General features: G+C 45.7%; 4 protein-coding genes and 1 non-coding gene across 5 annotated transcripts; 1 reads left to right on the top strand and 4 right to left on the bottom strand.

Moving 5' to 3' along the window:
• Positions 1–316: 316 nt before the first annotated feature.
• LOC145940740 (uncharacterized) lies at positions 317–2776 on the bottom strand. The gene is made up of 2 exons (XM_083046232.1): positions 718–2776; positions 317–367 (listed from the first exon to the last, which is right to left on the bottom strand). Exon 1 carries the CDS (start codon positions 2440–2442, stop codon positions 724–726), a length of 1719 nt encoding a protein of 572 aa, XP_082902358.1. The 5' UTR covers positions 2443–2776; the 3' UTR covers positions 317–367; positions 718–723.
• Positions 2777–12196: 9420 nt separating this feature from the next.
• LOC145940255 (uncharacterized) lies at positions 12197–12577 on the top strand. The gene has a single exon (XM_083045167.1). The coding sequence runs from the start codon at positions 12197–12199 to the stop codon at positions 12575–12577; it is 381 nt and encodes a 126-aa protein (XP_082901293.1).
• A 2630-nt stretch (positions 12578–15207) lies between these two features.
• Positions 15208–15738, bottom strand: LOC145940254 (uncharacterized). Its single transcript, XM_083045166.1, has one exon. It carries the CDS (start codon positions 15736–15738, stop codon positions 15208–15210), a length of 531 nt encoding a protein of 176 aa, XP_082901292.1.
• A 383-nt stretch (positions 15739–16121) lies between these two features.
• On the bottom strand, positions 16122–16583 carry LOC145940253 (uncharacterized). Its single transcript, XM_083045164.1, has one exon. The coding sequence runs from the start codon at positions 16581–16583 to the stop codon at positions 16122–16124; it is 462 nt and encodes a 153-aa protein (XP_082901290.1).
• An 832-nt stretch (positions 16584–17415) lies between these two features.
• Positions 17416–17489, bottom strand: Trnaa-ggc (transfer RNA alanine (anticodon GGC)). The gene has a single exon. It is a non-coding gene; the product is annotated as a tRNA-Ala (tRNA).
• Positions 17490–20110: the final 2621 nt, after the last annotated feature.

The following is a 20110-nucleotide window of genomic DNA, read 5'->3' as shown; positions in this document are numbered from 1 at the left end:
TTTTCAATGGAGTACAAGCCAAAATTTTAGAGATCGAAGAAAAGGCTATTTTTGTTCATTGTACTGCGCATAATTTGAATTTAGTTGTTCAAGATTCAATCAAGTCCGTAACAGAATGTCGAGACATGTTGAACATCGCGAAAGACTTAAGGGGGGAACCTCGTGTAAACAGCACTTTTTTAAAGATTTTATTACAAAAAAGTTGGAGTATTTATTGAATTCAAATAAAATACATTGTAATATTTAAGTTTAAATCTACAAGAAAAAATTTTTTTGTTGTAAAAAAAAAACAAAATGGCGGCGCTACAGCTGCTTGAAGTTGGCTTCTCGAGTTTGCGCCGGACAACGCTCAGGTCTTTGTAATTGTCTGAAATCAACGAATTAAATTTTTTTCATTAAAATAAATTATTTTGTATTTCATGAACCTAAATTTAGCAAAAAAAACAAAAAAATGAAAAATTGAAAACAAAAAAAAATATATATAATTTTTTTTTTTTAAACAAATTGTTAAAAACAATATTTATTATAACAATTTTAATATATTTTTAGGTTCATGAAGTATACAATACATACACAAATATCTATACAAAATTTCAAGTTAATCGGCCATTAACTTTTTGAGTTATATTGTCCGGCGCGAAAAAAAAAGCGTTTTGAGAAAAACGCGTTTAAAGTTTTCGCTACCAAAAAGTTAAGTTTAGAGTGACTTATATTTACCTAGGCTTAATCTGCGATGCCAGGGCCGTAAAGTAATCCTTCCTCTTCTAGAAAAACATCTAATTGTGCTGCATTTTTCTCTTTTCGAGCAGTCCTGGCCTCTTTTGTCGCTTCTTGTGATCGTCGATCTTGTCTCTTTATTCGATTCTTATCATAAGTGTCAGCAAATTTTTTGCACTCTGGACCAATTTCCAGTTCTAGATTGTTCATAACTCTCAATACAAACATATATCCGTCGTTGAACATACCTCCGGCCAAGTAAGCAGCAATTTCGATTATTTTTAAACCGCAGTTCAAATGCTTCGGAGCCAAACGCCACACAGTTGCATTGAAAGATTCGTTTGCATTCTGTGTGAAGCCACCCACACACCGTTCCAACAAGTCATCCCGAGACAAATCTTCGTAAATCGGCAAAATGTGCTTTTGTACATCTTTGTGCAGTGGTTTTGGATGTTGATAGGCAACATTTGTGGCTTTTGCAACGTTGTATGCACACCACGAGTCGGCGCCAGTAGGACAAAAGTGATGCTGCGGCTGTTTATCCGTCGAAGATAGATGGTAATAAGTGGCCATTATTTCCTTTTTCATATTTTCTTTTGAGTGTGCATTCCTACGAATGGCTAGACCATAATATTTTGTCAATTTTTTAATTAAAGCATCGGTAAGCTTTCCTTTTCCACCAAGCTTAGCGGTTTTTTTAATATTTCTAAGGCGGCTCCCCATCCTCTTTTCCACGTGACCTACGCATTCACTTTTTATCACTTCAACATCTTCATACGGCTTAGCATCTAGAATAGCCTTAAAAGTTTTTGCGTCACCATCTCCGACGTAATTAGTATAACGTACACCATAATATTTCTCAGAACGACGAAACATTTCAAGGACAGCTTCGACCTCCATTTTACCTGCAGATCCTTTATGAGTTATGGCACAATTTTCTAGATGCTCTGCACTCTGATCATCGTCAGCGTGGTGCCGAAAATAGGTACATGCTTGACAGTAGCTGCTTTTTACGATTAAATCAATCACTTTACCCGAATAGTGAGCGATAAGAGTCGTCACGCCATAGAGAGAAGAGAACCCGCGCTTTTTCCACGATCCGTCACCGCTTACCGTGAAATTTAGTAACGGCTTTTCATTCTTCTCATTATTACTTTTCTCCTCTTCTACTGCATTTTTGCAACTCAAAGCAAAAATTTTTTTGACAGACGAATGTACATGCTTTATAATAAGATCGTAAGCTTGTATAGATAATCCACTGCCTAAGTCCATAATACCACAAAAAATATTTATACCTTCTCGAGCGACACCGAGTAAACGCATGGCAAAAACAACACGTCTATTTATTTCAAAAGCGTTGTGAATAAACGGTCCTGATTGGATGAGGGAAGTTCCGCATCTACACTGCACTGAAATTTTAAAACCAAGACCTCTTTCGCCAGATTGTCCAAATTTCACTTTTTGCTTGCACACTTTACAGACAAGTAAATCAGCGAGAGCAGAAAAAACGCTGATAAATTCAATAATTTTATAACACATACTAGGGTTTACAATAACATCTTCCACTGACGCCTTCAACTTCTTTGCAGACGCACTAGTTTCCTTGCTCATCTCCTCATCGACTTCCACGTTCGATACATTCGAAAACTGATTGCCTTTAAATCGCCGACGACGAGACCGGTTAGGACGACGATTTGGATCATCCTTTATAACTTTACGCATCATTTTTGCAAATAATATAAAACAGAAGCGATAATTAAAGAATTAGTGACCGTTGAATTAAAATAACAAAGCCAATAATAAACAACGGGCAAGGTTATAGATAATTTATGATAGACAAAAACATAGCCGAAAAGAAAATAGAATATTCGAGATCGAGAAAAATAAGACAGAGAGCGGCAGAGGACGAGAGGGCGATGACTCTCATTATTCGGCTTAAAGAAATAAGACGTGTACATTTTATTCAACTTGTACATCTTATTCACGATTAAAGACCACGTTAATTTTAACTCGGACGTTATTGATTTATTTCACCTCCGGACATTAATTGCGCATTCGAGACCCGCATATTATTAATAACGGCAAATCGCCAAAATACCATTAGAGCGCATCACTTTAATGACTTCTTAGGGTTCTTTTGGATTTGATTTAGGTTTTGAAACTTTGGAAATATATTCTTCAGATGGTATATGAATTTTTCAAGCCATAAAAAAAAATGCCAAAAAAAAAAATTTTACACGAGGTTCCCCCCTTAATAAATTTCGTAAAAGATTCACCCAAAAGGCTGGCGATTTTTAAAGGTATATAGTATAATAAACAAAAACTTTATTCATCATATTCGTATTTTTATTTTAATTATAATGTATACTTATCGAATGACTTTTTTTAACGATATTGTTAATGTACAGGTATGAAAGCGGAAAACTCAGATAGGAAGGCGAATTTAAGACCATTTTGTCCTACTCGTTGGACAGTACGATACGCATCCTTACACTCGATTTATGAAAACTACAACACCTTAAAAGAATTTTTCATTGATTATTCCTTATCCGAAACATTCGATGCGGCTGCGAAAGCAAACGGGTTTTTAAAAAATATGGAATCTTTTGATTTTTTTTTTACGATATCTGTTTTAGAGAAAATTTTCGGTTATTTAGATGCGACCAATACTGCTATTAAAAAAAAACAACTTCATTTTGGAAATGTAAAATTATTAATTCAAACTTTATGTAACACTATAAAAAATTTAAGAAATCAGTTTGAGGAATACTGGAAAGTAGTTAACGAAAAAAAAGTTACGTTCGAAATTGATTCGGCTAAGCTAAGACGTAAGAGAAAAATACCAAAAAAATTTGATGAATCGAAAGATAATTTGAAAGACTGTTGTACAAATATAGAGGATAAATATAAGAGACTGTATTGCGAAATAGTCGACAATGTTGTAAATTGTTTGGAAAAAAGATTCGATACAGAAGTAAGTACGTTTTTGATGAAAGCAGAAAAATTCGTTTTGGGAGATGATGTGTTTCAACGTGAGGTAGTAGAGCATTTTAGTTAGGATGTTGATAGTGAACGACTGATTTTGCATCGAAATATGTTGCATGACATTCTACGAGGAAAAAAGACACAGCTTGAGCGCGAAATCATCAACGAGTTTTGATGATGTAGTTCGTTTGCTGCAGCAAGAACGACATATAGCAGATTTGCTGCCAGAATTAGTTAAATTTATAAAATTAATTTTAACAATCCCTGTAACAACGTGCACAGCCAAACACTCATTTTCTTCTTTAAGGAGATTACTGACTTATTTACGGAACACTATGACGCAATATCGATTAATATGGAAGAAACAATGAAGTTAGATTTAAATGTTATTGCTGAGTTTATAAACCGAAACGAAATCCGTCGTATGAACTTTGTTGAGAAAGAGAGAGAGAGAGAGAGAGAGAGAGAGAGAGAGAGAGAGAGAGAGAGAGAGAGAGAGAGAGGGAGAGAGAGAGAGAGCGAGAGAGAGAGAGAGAGAGAGAGTGTGTATGTATGTGTATGCGGGGAAATGTATCGCGAATGCATTCGCGCTTCGCTATGAGCGCGCAATTAAATCCGAGTGATTAACGCACTCGAATTCTGCGCGACGACACGCAATATCCGCCTGTGCGCCAATCGCACCGCCGGCGCGCCCCGCTACCGCGCACAGCAGCGCGCGTTTCGTGCGCCAAATATCGTCGCCTTCGATCGCTCACGGGTAACCGTCCCGTGAGCGAAAAACAATAAACGGTGAAAAACAAACGGTTTTGTCCTCCGACATTCGAGAGGATTCCATATCTTTGTGTAACGAGAATCACAAATACGATGATTCTCGCCTCGGAATCTTCTCGAAGGTCGGCGGGATAGAACCGTTTGCCCGCTGCCTGTATGTTCACTCGTCTAGTCAGCTTTCACGCGCACAGACCGAGATTCTTTCGCTGTTTTCTTCTCCTTTGTTCGAGCTTCTCGCGGACAGTAACTTTTTCGTGCGGTTGCACTTCCAGCGATCGTCGCACTGCTTGTCGCGATAAAGGTGCATCGCGCTTGCATCCTGTATATATATATTGTGTAATTTTCTTGTAAATATAGTGCCGTGGGTTTTTTTTCTTCGTGTAAATCCTGTGTTCTTTTTTCTTTCGTTGTGTCGTTGCACTACCTCTGCGTCCTCTGGACTCAATCGTGTCCGCGCAAAAACCGCTATCTACGCGCTTTAAGATTCCGCACAAACTTTTTACGAATGTAGTTTAAATTTGTTTTAAGATTTTGTTGACGTGCATTATATATTTAGTTATTTGTACCAACACTTTGTTTAACATAAAAATATACAATTTAAATGCTTCTATCTCCAAATGTAAAGGCTGGAAAAAAAAGATCATTTGAAATGTTTGGCTCTTGCCCCCCCAATATTTTTTCCAAGTCGGCGCCACTGTACGAAGGTATACGACGAGAAACCCCCTCGTATACAGTTGAAATCGTTAGGGAACCGCATAGCGTTCGCTTGACTATACGACGCCGGGAACCGGAAGTTATAACCCTGGAATGAAATAAACATATACATATATTTTACATCGAGTTAGCATTATTTAATTTATCACATACAATAATATAGTACTTAAGAAGCTTGCATTCGCTGCTTACATTTCCTTCCATTTAAATCATACACGCACATACGGAAGCATACATATTTATGTCGTCCTGCGACGTCGCGTTCTCTTCATAAGTCCTGACCACGCGTGTTTTACCGCTCGGCCCGCGAGCCAGGCTTTCTATTGCGTACCTTCATATGTCACGCAAGAACGCGTCAAAAATCTCCCTCCAGGACGTAACATAATTATTAATTGGTAACAGCGTGGTGGGATTATCCGATTTTATTAGGACAACCATCATCAGCTAATAGGTAGCACACTTATAAAAATGGTAGTATCGTGGTGGGATCGACACAACAAGAATACCCTTCCACAAGTTCACTTTCACAATAAGCGCTCTGAAACAAACAAATTAAGAATATCAATTAATATAACCTTGTAACTTAAAATATTAACTATAAATATTATTTATTACATACGTATATATATACGAGAACAAATACTTCACACATAATATTAATTATACACAATAAAGAACTTAACGAAGCATGAATCTTATTATTTAATATAACTATACTACGAAACTACGAGAAATATTTATTATATATTCATAACACTACGCAATATTATTTATAAAAATACACATCTTACGAAACAATTATATAATAATATAATTATATAATCTACGAACATATTACTACTATTATAAATATTATTTATTACACATCGCACAAAATTATTTACGAAATTATACATTATACAAACAATTAGATTTTACGAACATATTTATTAACAAATATTACCATTATACTACAAACACATCGATTATTTATTAACATTCACAAACACTTCGAATATTTAGTAACATTTACAAATAAAACTTTACATAACTATAAATATTTAAAATGGATCGTTCAGGGGAACACTCAACTCACGTCGCGAGAAACGAAGATCGCGTCAATTACGAAATTGTATTTAAAGAAATGCGCGAAAAAGAAGCTGAATTATGTAAACGCACGGAAATGCTCGAAAATATGATGCATGCATTAACGAATAATTTTACCACGTCTACTCCTACAGAAGCAACTACAAGTTCGAATCTTACCTTTAGTTTTCCAAATCCAGCAACCGCAACGAATGGTTTTCCGCAACAAGCAGGATATCCGAAGTCCTATCTTCAAAGCGCTCTTGAACTCGTACCAAAATACGATGGGCATAATATTCCTGTTTGGCAGTTCGCAAGAGCCTGTAAAAGAGCAAAAGAATCAGTACCTTTGGTAGATGAAGCACTCTTTGTACGCATGTTACGCAATAAATTAACTCACCACGCGTATCTCGCCGTAGAAGATGAAATTCACATAACGGTAGAAAGATTCGTCGATTGTCTCAAACGCACCTTCGGATCCGGTAGAAGCTCGAATTACTACCGCGGACAGCTGAGTATGTTCTATAAAAAACAAAACGAGCACATTTTAGATTATATAGGTCGTATTAAAGATTTAAGAACAGCAATAATTGAAGGAGATCAGACTAACCTTAATAGATTATTAAACGAAGTAGAACTCGCTTCCATTGAATCATTCGCCCTCGAAGCTTTTTACGAAGGCCTCCCGCGTGAATACTGGACAGAACTTCGCGCAGAAGGTTACAATAGCTTCCTCGACGCTTGCTCAAAAGTGCTCGTAATTCATAAACGCCTCGAAAGAGAAGATGCGAGAAATAAAAGTCCCCGCAATTCTCGAGACAACTCCGCAACTTCGAATCCAACGCAAACGTTCCAACGTAATTCTCCTATTTCCTCGAACGTACCAGTCCTCCAACAAACGGAGCCCAGAAAATATGTAGTTACTGTAAAAGAATCGGACATTTAGTACACGAATGTCGCACAAAACAATATCACGAAAGGTTTAGCAACAATAATAATAATTATCATAATAATAATAACTTTAGAAATAATAATAACTTTAACAATAATAATAATTATACAAATAATATACCTCCGCAAAATACGGAAAACTGCTCAGAGGTCTCGGACAACAGGGCACCCCGAGACCTTGGCAAAGCCCTGTCGACTCATCACATGGAGAGCAACCCAGGTCCCTCCATATCCTCAGGGGAGACGACGGAACAGTACCCGCTGTCGAACTCGAATCTCCATCCTTTCGGGGACCCATTGCCTTCATGCTCGACACAGGAGCACAGCCTAACATAATAAAGAAAGGATGTATTAATTCCAATATTCAAATTAATAATAACGATATAATTCAACTCACCGGTATCACCGAAAATATTGTCAACACTCTAGGCTCCATAACTGCTCATATCTCGCACGCACCGGTGACGTTTCACGTTGTACCCGATGAATTTCCTATAATAACACAAGGAATTCTAGGATCAACATTTTTCACAGAACATAATGCATGTATAAATTACGGAATTCAATCTATCACATGGCACAATTGCTCATTTCAATTTAAAAATAAAGAATCAATAATCGTACCTCCGCGTACAAATTCAGGGGTCACAATTCGCATCTCGAATCCAGAGATCAAAACTGGTTACATTCCTCGCCTAAGAATAAACCGCGATGGAGTTTACGCCGGAGAATCGGTTGTAACCTGTATAAACGATAAAGCATACATTAGAATCACCAACACTTTAGATGATCCAATCGAATTTTTCATACCAACAATCAAACTTTTAGAAATTGCGGAAATTTCAAAGAATCAGCCTAATAATAATAACAATAATTATAATAATAATAATAAAATAAAAATATTACCTCAATCCGCAGCAGAGACTGTACCCAAAAGCGCCGAATCCGCTTCTAATACGCAAATCGCGTCCAATCAACCTAAAAACAATTACAAAAACAATTATAAATATATTTCTAAACAATTACGCAACGAAAATCAAATCAAAAATAATTCTTACAAAAATTCTTTAAAAAAATACAATTCTCACTTCTCTCCTATTGGCGCGCAAACGCGAGCCGCTGATTCAGATCAGCATCCTCACGGGCAAGAGCACTGCCTTCCGTCTGGCGCATCGAGGTGCGTCGTCGATCTCGATCGACATCCTCAAATTACCCCTTTTTTATTTCTTGTTTCTCTTTTTTTTTTTAATGCGCTGAGGAAATCCTTTATGGATACCCACGCCTCCGGGATGGGGCCGTGGGTTATGTGGGAATCCTTGTTCCCCTTGACCGAGCCTCGAAAGGTTCTGCCAGGGGGCCCAAGTGTACCTCACTAAAACCCCAGCGGGTGTCCTATCTCGGGCGATGCTCGGGGATGCGAGGGATGCTGGTATCCCATGCCGTCCTCGCACCCCCTCGCCTATTCTTCCCCGGGGAATCGCCTAATCCAAGGATAAAAAGCGAGTCCCCGTCCGCCATCGTGCGGATCCGTCCCGGTTGTGACGCAAGGGGGACCACCCTCACGTCACGCCCTCCCGTGTTAGTGGGGGGCGGGGTCGGGACTCAAGTTTTCCCGCTCGAGCCCCGGCCCCCGGCTGGGACTCCATCCGCCCCCAAAGAGTTAGCGGATTCGGTCGTCAGCCGAGGGCTCTCCTCGAGGTTCGGACGGCTTCCCTTGACGAGTCAAGGGGAACCGTCCTTATCCCTCCCGCGAGGTCTTCGGGGGTGGAACTCCGGACTTAAGCGTTCGGCGTTCCCCCCCGAAAACATCATCCCACCCCAGTTTTGTCTGGGGCGAGACGGGGCCCAAATCCCCCCCGGCCCCCACCACGGCGGTTTCCTCGCCCGGGCAGCCAGGAGGGGTCGTCCCTCTCCTCCCGGGATTCAGGGGAGCGGGCGAGTCTCTTCCTACTCCCCCGTCTCTCCCTCACCCTTTCAGCCTCCTCCTTCTGGAGCATCACTTTCTCACAGAAAGAGGAGACCGCCCTCCATCCCTCCTCCTCTTCTACCATTTTTATTGCCACTCTTGGCAGGGACAGGTCCCTGCCGATAACCGACACCAGCTCCTCCCTTTCGCTGGCCCATGCCGGACATTCCGCCAGGGTGTGCTGGGCTGTGTCGCACTGGCAGTCACAGTGCCAGCACACCCTGGATTACTCCTTTCCAATTCGACCTAGATACTCAACGAAGCATCCATACCCGGTGAATATCTGGGTCATTCTGAAGGTCATCCCGCCTTTCGACCTATTAAGCCATTGGGTCAGGATAGGCTGAATTGCCTCAACGGTTCTCCGGCCGGGCAGTGCTGGATTTTCCAGCATGCCCGACCAACGGTCTATGGAGACCCGCCGAGACTGCCCTCTAATGGTACGTCTGGCACCGTCCGTCACCACGATTCCCGCCCGCTGCAGTTCGCGTACTCTGCCGTACACTTCTGCGTGCATGCGGGCGAGGATCTCAACTGGAGGTACTCCAGCGAGTACCCCCACTGCCACCCAACTGACTGTCCGGTACCCCCGGCAGATTCTGTTCGCCACCCGCCGCTGCAATTGACGTAAGCTGTCTCGCAGCTTGCGGGTGGTGACCACCTTCTCCGCCCATATGGGAGCACCGTACAACATCATTGCGTGGACGGTGCCAGCGTACAAGCGGCGAACACTTTCGCCCGGTCCACCCAGGTTTGGGAGAAGACGGCTTAAGGCCATAGCCGCCCTCTCCACCCTGGGGGATATTTGGCGAAAGTGTTCGCCAAAGGCCCAACGGCTATCGAGGTGGAGACCCAGGTATTTGATCCGGATCCCCACCTCGACCGGGGTGCCTTCCACCCTGATCTTGATTTTAGGTGGCGCCCCACGTCTTCCTTTGTGGAAGAAGGTAGCCTCGGTTTTGTGGGGCGCCACCTTTAGTCCTACCACCTTTATAGTGTGGATCACCTTTGCCGTGGCGATATTTGCTTTCGCCACGGCGTCCCTCCAGTTCTCCCCGCCGGCTATGATGAGAGTGTCATCGGAGTAACAGATGACGCTGCAGCCGGCGGGGATGGCAGTCCGCAGGACCACATCGTATGTGATGTTCCACAGTAGGGGACCCAACACTGACCCCTGTGGAACGCCACACGACATTTGCCTTTCTCGCTGTTCCGCATCCCGGTCGTAATAGGATATTTTCCTATCCCGGAAATAGTCCCGGATCGTGGCGACGAGATAGGGGGACACCTGATGCGAAGACATCGCCGAGCAGCGGCAAGAAGCCATTAATGCTCGGCGTCGCTTCACCAGACTCAGGCGACGCGGAGAGGACAAGGAGATAACTGAGGCGTACGACGATTACCGGCGTAAACGTAACGTCCTCAGTGCGGCCATCCGGAGGGCCAGGGCCAAAGCGTGGGACGAGAACCTTCTCACGCTGAACGCAGACCCTTGGGGGCGCCCATACAAAACAGTTATGAACAAACTGCGAAGATGGGCGCCTTCCGTGACGGAATCTCTTGACCCCCAAGACCTCGAGAATACTCTCGACCGGCTCTTTCCCACCATCGCGAGGAACTTACCTGAAGAGGAGGAACCAGTTTGGGGGGAAGAGGAGCCAGAGGTAACGGGGGCAGAGATGGCCAGGATTACCAAAAGACTTAGGTGTCGGGGAAACAAGGCCCCGGGGCCTGATGGTATTCCTGGCCGGGTTCAGGCCTTGGACGACCTGTCCGTATTCATGAGGCAGCTCTTCACCGACTGCCTAAGAGAGGGGAACTTCCCCCCAGTATGGGAAAGGGCCAAGGTGGTCCTTATCCCAAAGGGGAGCAGTGCGACAGGGCTCCCTCCTGCTTATAGGCCAATTTGTCTATTAGACGAGACGGGTAAATTACTCGAGCGAGTAATCGCTAATCGCCTCGTCGAGCACCTGTCCCGGGTAGGACCGGACCTTCACGAGGACCAGTATGGATTCCGTGAGAGAAGATCAACGATCGACGCGATCATGCGCGTCAGATCTCTCGCGGAATCGATCATGGAAGAGGGCGGGGTGGCAATGGCAGTGTCCCTGGACATAGTCAAAGCATTTAACACCCTGCCCTGGGATCAGGTGGGGATCGCGATGGAAAGACATCGCGTCCCCAGGTACCTCGTGAGGGTCATTCACAGTTACTTCCGGGACAGAAGACTGGAGTACATCAACAAAGAGGGACTCCAGTGCAGGAGGGAGATGTCATGCGGGGTCCCGCAGGGGTCAGTATTAGGTCCTCTACTATGGGACCTTGCATTTGATAACATTCTTCGCACTGCTCTCCCCCCCGGCTGCACCGTCGTTTGCTATGCAGACGACACGCTAGTGCTGGCCGGGGGAAACACTTGGGGGGAGGCGAGACAGAGGACGGAGCTGGCGGTGGCATGCGTTGTCCGCAGCATCCGCGACATGGGTCTTAGAGTAGCGCCTCACAAAACAGAGGCGCTATTCATCCACGATGGCTCTCATGGAAAGCCACCTGGGTCTCATGTCGCGGTGGATGGCACCCCCGCCCAGACAGCAACCCACATCAAATATCTGGGACTGCTGCTGGAAGGGAAATGGACCTTCATCGATCACTTCGACCGGTTGGGGCCAAAAGTGGAGAGAGTGGCGGCAGCTCTAAGCCGCCTACTTCCAAATCTGGGAGGGGCTGACGGTCGAGTGCGTCGCATGTACGCAGGGATAGTCAACTCGGTGGCCCTTTACGGGGCACCGATTTGGGCAGAGGCCGCGAATTCAACCCGAAAGATCAAAGACGCGCTGCGACGAATACAAGCGGCGCGTCGCGATCAGGGTAATTCGCGGCTATAGGACTGTCTCTCATGCGGCGGCCATCACCCTTGCTGGACTTCCGCCAGTGGAGTAAGTCGCACGGATGTACGAAGAAACGTACATCCAGACACGCGAGCTCCATGGGCGGGAGGTCACACTTACGGCGAGGGTGAAAGGCATCATGAAGGTCCAAGCCCGGCGACGTCTCATGGAGCGGTGGACGGGATATCTAGACAACGATATCCCGGACACCAACTCAGGGAGAAGAGTCGTCGGGGCCGTGCGTCCGGTGTTAGAAGAGTGGGTGGACAGAACACACGGCGAGGTGTCGTTCCATCTTGCACAGATACTTACGGGACATGGCTGCTTCGCAGCATTTCTGTGCAAGATTGGAAAAGAGCGGACAACGCACTGCTACCATTGCTGGGATGATATGGACACCGCGCAACATACATTGGCCCAATGCCTAGCATGGGACAATGAGCGCAGTGTCCTGCAGGCAGCGGTGGGTGACGACCTCTCACTCTCGGTCATCATACCAAAGATGATCGAGAGTGAGTAGGCATGGATGGCAGTCTCCTCCTTCTGCACCACAGTCATGAAACAGAAGGAGGCAGAAAGAGAGCGCGAACGCGCTCTATTGGAGCACGGGAGCAGCGAGTCCAGCGACGACGGGTACGCCCCTGTAACACAACGCAGGAGACGCCCCAGACGCCAGGACCCGTTGCATCCGCCGAGGCCAGGAGGAAGAGGAGCAAGACCCGAGGGGGAGAAGAAGAGGCAATAGCCAAAACTAACCCCACCCGGGCAACATAGAGCCTCGCGGGAGGAAGCACGGGATCTGCCTTGGGGAAGCTCAAACCCTGAGACAGACCCAAGCTACAACTTGGGGTGCTTATGCCCCCCCTAAGTGGAGGGGAAGGTCCAAAGTCAGGACCTTCCCTAGTCACCCACTTAGGGGGAGGGGGGCCAGTATCTGGGCGGGAACCCAGACCTGACCCCGTCCTTCGGGGAAAGCTTTTCCCCGGGAGGGCGCGGCATGGGGGTGTGGCCCTCCCATGCCGCAAACTGTCGGGACGACAGGCCCCTCGCAAACCAAAAGTGAGGGGCAGGGAGTCGCTGCAAATCCAAAGCGGCGACTTCCACGGACAGACAAGGCGGGGGCCCTCCGGAAGTAGTGCAATTGCCAGATTCCCGAAGGGCTCCCAAAACGCTCGAGAAGGCCACCGTGTGGGTTTTAGTGGGTAGGGGCAATGAAACCATTCCGACACGCCGTCGGGGTGGTGGAGCCTGAGTCGCACATAACCCCCGTCTCCCTTTCCCGAGGGAACGGGGGTATCCGTAATTGGATTTCCCACACGCACAAAAAAAAAGAGGGGCACCTGATGGTGCTCCAGAGCCTCCCCCACTCACCGCCAGGGCAGGGTGTTAAATGCGTTGGAGATATCTAGCGACACCGCCAACGCCACCCCGCCCTCCATCACGGATTCCGCAGTCGAGCGCACTCTCTGGATAGCGTCTATCGTAGAGCGCCCGATCCGGAACCCGTATTGATCTTTATTAAGATCCGGTCCTACCCGGGACAGGTGCCGGACGAGGCGGTTGGCAATAATTCTTTCGAAGATTTTGCTCGCCTCGTCCAGCAAGCAAATCGGCCGGTATGCGGACGGCTGGTCCTGCGGCTTGCCTGCCTTAGGAAGGAGGACTAGATTGGCCTCCTTCCATATGGAGGGAAACTTACCCTTCCTGAGATATGTAGTGTACAGGTCCCTCAGAGGATCCATCATCTCCTTTGAGGGGAGGCCCCAGGTCTTCCCTGGGATGTCATCAGGTCCCGGCGCCTTGCCGTTCCTTATTCTCTTGATGACACCCCGTAATTCCTCCCTGGACACATGGTGTTCCTCCTCGTCCCACCCCGCCTCCCGCTCTGGAATTGGGTTATTTAACCCGTCGTCCATTACGGGAAACAGGGTGTCTATGATCTTATTGACGAGGAGGGGATCCAGTGTTTCCGTCGTTGGGGACGCCCTCTGTTTCAGCTTGCCTAAAACGATTCTATAGGGGCGTCCCCATGGATCCTTGTACAGGGTGGAAAGAAGTTCATCCCAGGATCTCGCCTTCATTGCTCGGATGTCTTTACGCAGCTGGTCCCTGAGGGACCTGTACTGCTCCCATGCCTCTTCTCCGCCGTTTGTGCGGCGTTTCCTTATGGCCCGCCTTTTCAGGCGGACCAACTCCCTTCTAGCCTTTTTTTTTTGCGCTGTGGAAACCTCATGGTACCACTCACCCCCCGGGTAGGGGATGAGGGTTATGTGGGACTCCTTGTCCCCCATCGCCGATCCACGTGTGAATCGGCGGTGGGGTCCAAGACCTACCGCACTAAAACCACAGCGGGTGCCTGGCACTTACGGGGATGGCAAGGAACTGCCGAAGCATTACTTCTTGCCATCCCCAGGCCCTACCGTCTTAGGAGAGCATCCTCCCCGAGAGGAAGATGCTCTCCCCCGCGAATGTTCTTGCGGACCATCCCGGTTGCGGCGCAGGGGGGCACCGCTCCCACGCCGCGCCCTCCCAAAAAGTTTGGGGGGCGGGGTCACGGCTCGAGTGTCCCGCCACCCCCCGCTCCCGGAACGGGGCTCCCTCTCCCTCCTTAAAGGGACGGAAGATTCGGCCACCGCTCCGAGAGCGCTTCACCCGAGGGCTCCCCCCAAAAGGGGAGGATGCTCTCCCACCGGCGTTCTAAGGCAGGTGAGAGGGCCGCCCCTGTCGCGTCCCTTCCCCGGGGGGGTTCACGTTCAATGGGGCTCAGTTTACGTTCTGAGCCCCTGTGATCCCCCCGGGCCGCGGTTCCCTTCCTTTGCGGGATTCGACCATCGGCCCGGGGGCACCGCCGAGGCCCTCCCCTGGGGGAGGGACTCGGCAGGGGCGAAGGCGGATGCCGCCCGACTCCCGGCCGCAGGGCTTACGCCGTGCGGCCGCCAGCCAGGCGACACCCGCCCCCGCCCTTCTCCTAGGACTATCACTCCGCCCTTGCGGGCCACTCATGGCGCCGGGCGAGGGGGGTACCGCGCCCCTCGCCCAACTGTTCCGCCCCTAAGGGCCAACTCCTCTCTCCTCTCCGGGCGAGGGGGGCATAGCGCCCCTCGCCCGTCTTCCTGTCGGGTCAGCCCCCCTTAATAGGGGACTGGGTCTTTATCTGGGCGGACGCCTCCTTCGCCTTCGATTTGGCATTGGGGGGCGTCCGCCCACACCTCCTCCATCTCCTCCGTTTTGTCGGAGTCTTTCCTCCTGCTCCCGTTCTCTCTCCGCCACCTCCTTCGCAAGCATAACAGCATTGCAGAAGGAGGTGACGGAGTCCCACTTTTCTCTGCTCTCCAGCATCGCCTCGACGATGCTGGAGAGCGACAAATCATCTCTTACCTTAGCTTTTAGGACACGGCGCTCACCCTCAAACGCACTACAGTGCTCGAGGGTATGTTGCGCCGTGTCCTCCTCCTCATCGCAGTGGTAGCAACTTGCCGTGCGCGCCCTTCCTATTCTACACAAATACTCCTGAAAGCACCCATGGCCTGGCACCCTGGTGAGTATCTGTGTAGACCTGAACGACGTTTCGCCGTGGGCCCTCTCCACCCATTCTTCTAAGAACGGGCCCACGGCCCCGACTACGCGTGCCCCCGAGTGCGTTGGGGGCACATTGGAGAGGTAGTTTTTCCACCTCTCCATCATGCGTACTCCCTTTTAGCCTGGGCAAGCTCATCCGACCACCAGTAGGTTTTCTTCGACGGTCGGGCACCAGATCTGGGCATAGACGCATTGCATGCGTCTATAATTGTGCCCAGGATCCAGTCGAGGTTGCCCCCTAGACTCTTTTCCTCCACGGCGCCCCCTCTGCACATGAGGGCGCCGTGTATGGACGCCATAAAGGCGTCCTGATCCAGATTTTTGAGGGCCCATCGCTTTTTCTTCTCTCTTACTTCCCGGCGACGGGCCATGGCCTCCCTAGGGATGGCGGCAACGGAGAACTCCACGTATTCGTGGTCCGATAGAGTTTCTTTCTCCGTCGCCACCCTCCATCCTCTAATCAACCTGGATGCGAGGGGGTTCGCCTAGGTCAGGTCGACTATGGAGCCTCCCCGCATCCTTACGCACGTATGCGTCATCCCGCTGTTCATTATGTTGAGACCATGGTCCGCCGCCCAATCTATTACCATGCTTCCCCTCCGGTCCTGCCGCGGGGACCCCCAGACGCCGGATTTGGCGTTAAAGTCACCCGCAACAATAATTGGACCGAGGGAGAGCTTTCGTAGCTGTCTACCCACCACCTCAAGCCTGTGCGCAAAGCTTCTAGGCCCCAGGCTCGGCGGTAGGTAGACGCTCACCACTGCGATGGGCCCCCATTTTATTGCTACGAACCCCAGTCCTTTGGAAAATGGTTCCATGGGCGGGGAGTTCGCAGCCTCCCTCCATATAATCGCGGCTTGTCCATCTAGGCTAGCCGCGATTTTGGGGCCCTCTCGGACATTATACGGTTCCGAGAGGATCCCCAGCCCGCAGTCTGCCTGTGCCATTTCCTGCAGTAGGCAGTCCTGGGCCCTCCAAATTACCCCTCCTCTGCTTGCATCCTCCCCTAAAACAAAAATGATTTCAAAATCAACAATTGTCTCCACACATGCAAATGAATCTTCCTCTATTTATACTTACTCTTCACAAATTATCACCACAAAAGGTGAATCCTCTACTACAGCAGACGACTCCGACGTACTCGCTCTGGTGCAAACTCTATTCCAAGGTGATGACCTGATGAATCCAGGCACTCCTTCTCTCACAAATCGTATCTCTCACTCTCCCCCTTTACTCGCAATCGCGAACTATTCTTCATGTGTGGCTGCAACAAACGAAAAAAGAAATCATATTAACGAGAATTTGCATACTTTTTCAGGAACGATCGTCGAAAACGAATCGGAACCAAATCCAACAAATATTAACACCAGCGACAAGGGTGCTAATATCATAATAAATAAAAATAAAATTTCAAATCAATATATCAAAACGCGTAATTATAAAAGAATTTTGCAAAACAATAACAATGAAGACGATAATATCAACAATATTAACGAATCATTGTTTATTAGTAATATATATGACGAAAAATTGGCAGAACGAATTAAGGCTAACGAGAATTATAAATTAAGAAATATTTTTTTTTAATCGGCTCTCAATATTAATAAATAAATAAATATAATGTTTTAGAAGTCGGCCAATAGAGCCAAGCGCGAAAATTAATTTTTAATTTTTCGGAACAGTATCTCTTGGTTTGAGATTACTGAGTTCCATTGATTAATTATTAATTAACCTCGAACTTACAACGGAAAAATAGGCGAGAAAAATATTGGTCCGAAAAGTCGCTGAAGCGGGAATTGAACCCGCGTCTTTCGCTTGCCAGGCGACTGCTCTTACCATTAAGCTATTCAGACCCTTTCGATCCTATATTTTTCATTTGCCTTCTAATAGATGTTAGTAAATAACGCCATGATTAGGCCAAGGCGTAAATAAATATATAACTTAAGAAATATTTTTTTAATCGGCTCTCAATATTAATAAATAAATAGATATGATGTTTTAGAAGTCGGCCAATAGAGCCAAGCGCGAAAATTAATTTTTAATTTTTCGGAACAGTATCTCTTAGTTTGAGATTACTGAGTTCCATTGATTAATTATTAATTAACCTCGAACTTACAACGGAAAAATAGGCGAGAAAAATATTGGTCCGAAAAGTCGCTGAAGCGGGAATTGAACCCGCGTCTTTCGCTTGCCGGGCGACTGCTCTTACCACTAAGCTATTCAGACCCTTTCGATCCTATATTTTTCATTTGCCTTCTAATAGATTTTAGTAAATAACGCCATGATTAGGCCCAGGCGTAAATAGATATAACTTAAGAAATATTTTTTTAATCGGCTCTCAATATTAATAAATAAATAAATATGATGTTTTAGAAGTCGGCCAATAGAGCCAAGCGCGAAAATTAATTTTTAATTTTTCGGAACAGTATCTCTTGGTTTGAGATTACTGAGTTCCATTGATTAATTATTAATTAACCTCGAACTTACAACGGAAAAATAGGCGAGAAAAATATTGGTCCGAAAAGTCGCTGAAGCGGGAATTGAACCCGCGTCTTTCGCTTGCCGGGCGACTGCTCTTACCACTAAGTTATTCAGACCCTTTCGATCCTATATTTTTCATTTGCCTTCTAATAGATGTTAGTAAATAACGCCATAATTAGGCCCAGGCGTAAATAAATATATAACTTAAGAAATATTTTTTTAATCGGCTCTCAATATTAATAAATAAAAATTTTCCGTTGTAAGTTCGAGATTAATTAATAATTAATCAATGGAACTCAGCAATCTCAAACCAAGAGATATTGTTCCGAAAAATTAAAAATTTATTTTCGCGCTTGGCTCTATTGGCCGACTTCTAAAACATCATATTTATTTATTTATTAAGATTGAGAGCCGATTAAAAAAATATTTCTTAAGTTATATATTTATTTACGCCTGGGCCTAATCATGGCGTTATTTACTAACATCTATTAGAAGGCAAATGAAAAATATAGGATCGAAAGGGTCTGAATAGCTTAGTGATAAGAGCAGTCGTCCGGCAAGCGAAAGACGCGGGTTCAATTCCCGCTTCAGCGACTTTTCGGACCAATATTTTTCTCGCCTATTTTTCCGTTGTAAGTTCGAGATTAATTAATAATTAATCAATGGAACTCAGTAATCTCAAACCAAGAGATACTGTTCCGAAAAATTAAAAATTAATTTTCGCGCTTGGCTCTATTGGCCGACTTCTAAAACATCATATTTATTTATTTATTAATATTGAGAGCCGATTAAAAAAATATTTCTTAAGTTATATATTTATTTACGCCTGGGCCTAATCATGGCGTTATTTACTAACATCTATTAGAAGGCAAATGAAAAATATAGGATCGAAAGGGTCTGAATAGCTTAGTGGTAAGAGCAGTCGCCCGGCAAGCGAAAGACGCGGGTTCAATTCCCGCTTCAACGACTTTTCGGACCAATATTTTTCTCGCCTATTTTTCCGTTGTAAGTTCGAGGTTAATTAATAATTAATCAATGGAACTCAGTAATCTCAAACCAAGAGATACTGTTCCGAAAAATTAAAAATTAATTTTCGCGCTTGGCTCTATTGGCCGACTTCTAAAACATCATATTTATTTATTTATTGAGAATTATAAAAATTCACATGATAAAAAATCGAAACCACAAAACACGATTTAGATCCGGGAGAACATTGTAAAAATGATAGAAAAAATAAGATTATACCCTTATTACGACTCGATCATCTTAATGACATTGAGAAACATAACATTATTAAATTAATTCAAAAAAATAGCGACCGATTCCATTTAACCGTCGAATATTTAGGAAAAACAAACATTGTAAAACACAAAATAATTACCAGCGACGAAACACCTGTACATACCAAGCAGTATCGATTTCCGCCGATACACCGTCAAGAAATCACCAACCAAGTAAACGAATTACTTCAGAAGAAGATTGTAGAACCATCGATGTCACTGTATAACTCGCCTGTATGGATCGTTCCAAAAAAATCGGATTCTATGGGAAACAAGAAATGGCGCATGGTTATCGACTATAGAAAGATAAACGAAAAAACACTAGGAGATGCTTACCCATTGCCAAATATTTGCGATATACTCGATCAACTCGGCGGAGCGAAATATTTCTCAGTGCTCGACCTCGCCAGTGGATTTCACGAAATATCAATGGACACCGCAGATGCTCACAAGACAGCTTTCTCGACGCCACACGGCCACTATCAATTTTCACGAATGCCATTCGGTGTCAGAAACGCACCCGCAACGTTCCAATGATTGATGGATCAAATACTAACCGGCATGCAAGGAATAGAATTATTAGTTTACATGGATGACATCGTAATATATGCAAGTTCATTACGCGAGCACGATATCAAAATGGAAAAACTAATGCAAAGACAGAGCCGCAAATTTAACGTTACAACCAGACAAGTGCGAATTTTTACGACACG

This window comes from Prenolepis imparis, unplaced genomic scaffold, assembly GCF_030444845.1.
Source record: "Prenolepis imparis isolate NDT839.2.m4 unplaced genomic scaffold, iyPreImpa1.0 SCAF_9, whole genome shotgun sequence".
In the NCBI taxonomy this organism is placed as follows: Eukaryota; Metazoa; Arthropoda; class Insecta; order Hymenoptera; family Formicidae; genus Prenolepis; species Prenolepis imparis.
This window is presented reverse-complemented; position numbering and strand designations above follow the sequence as displayed.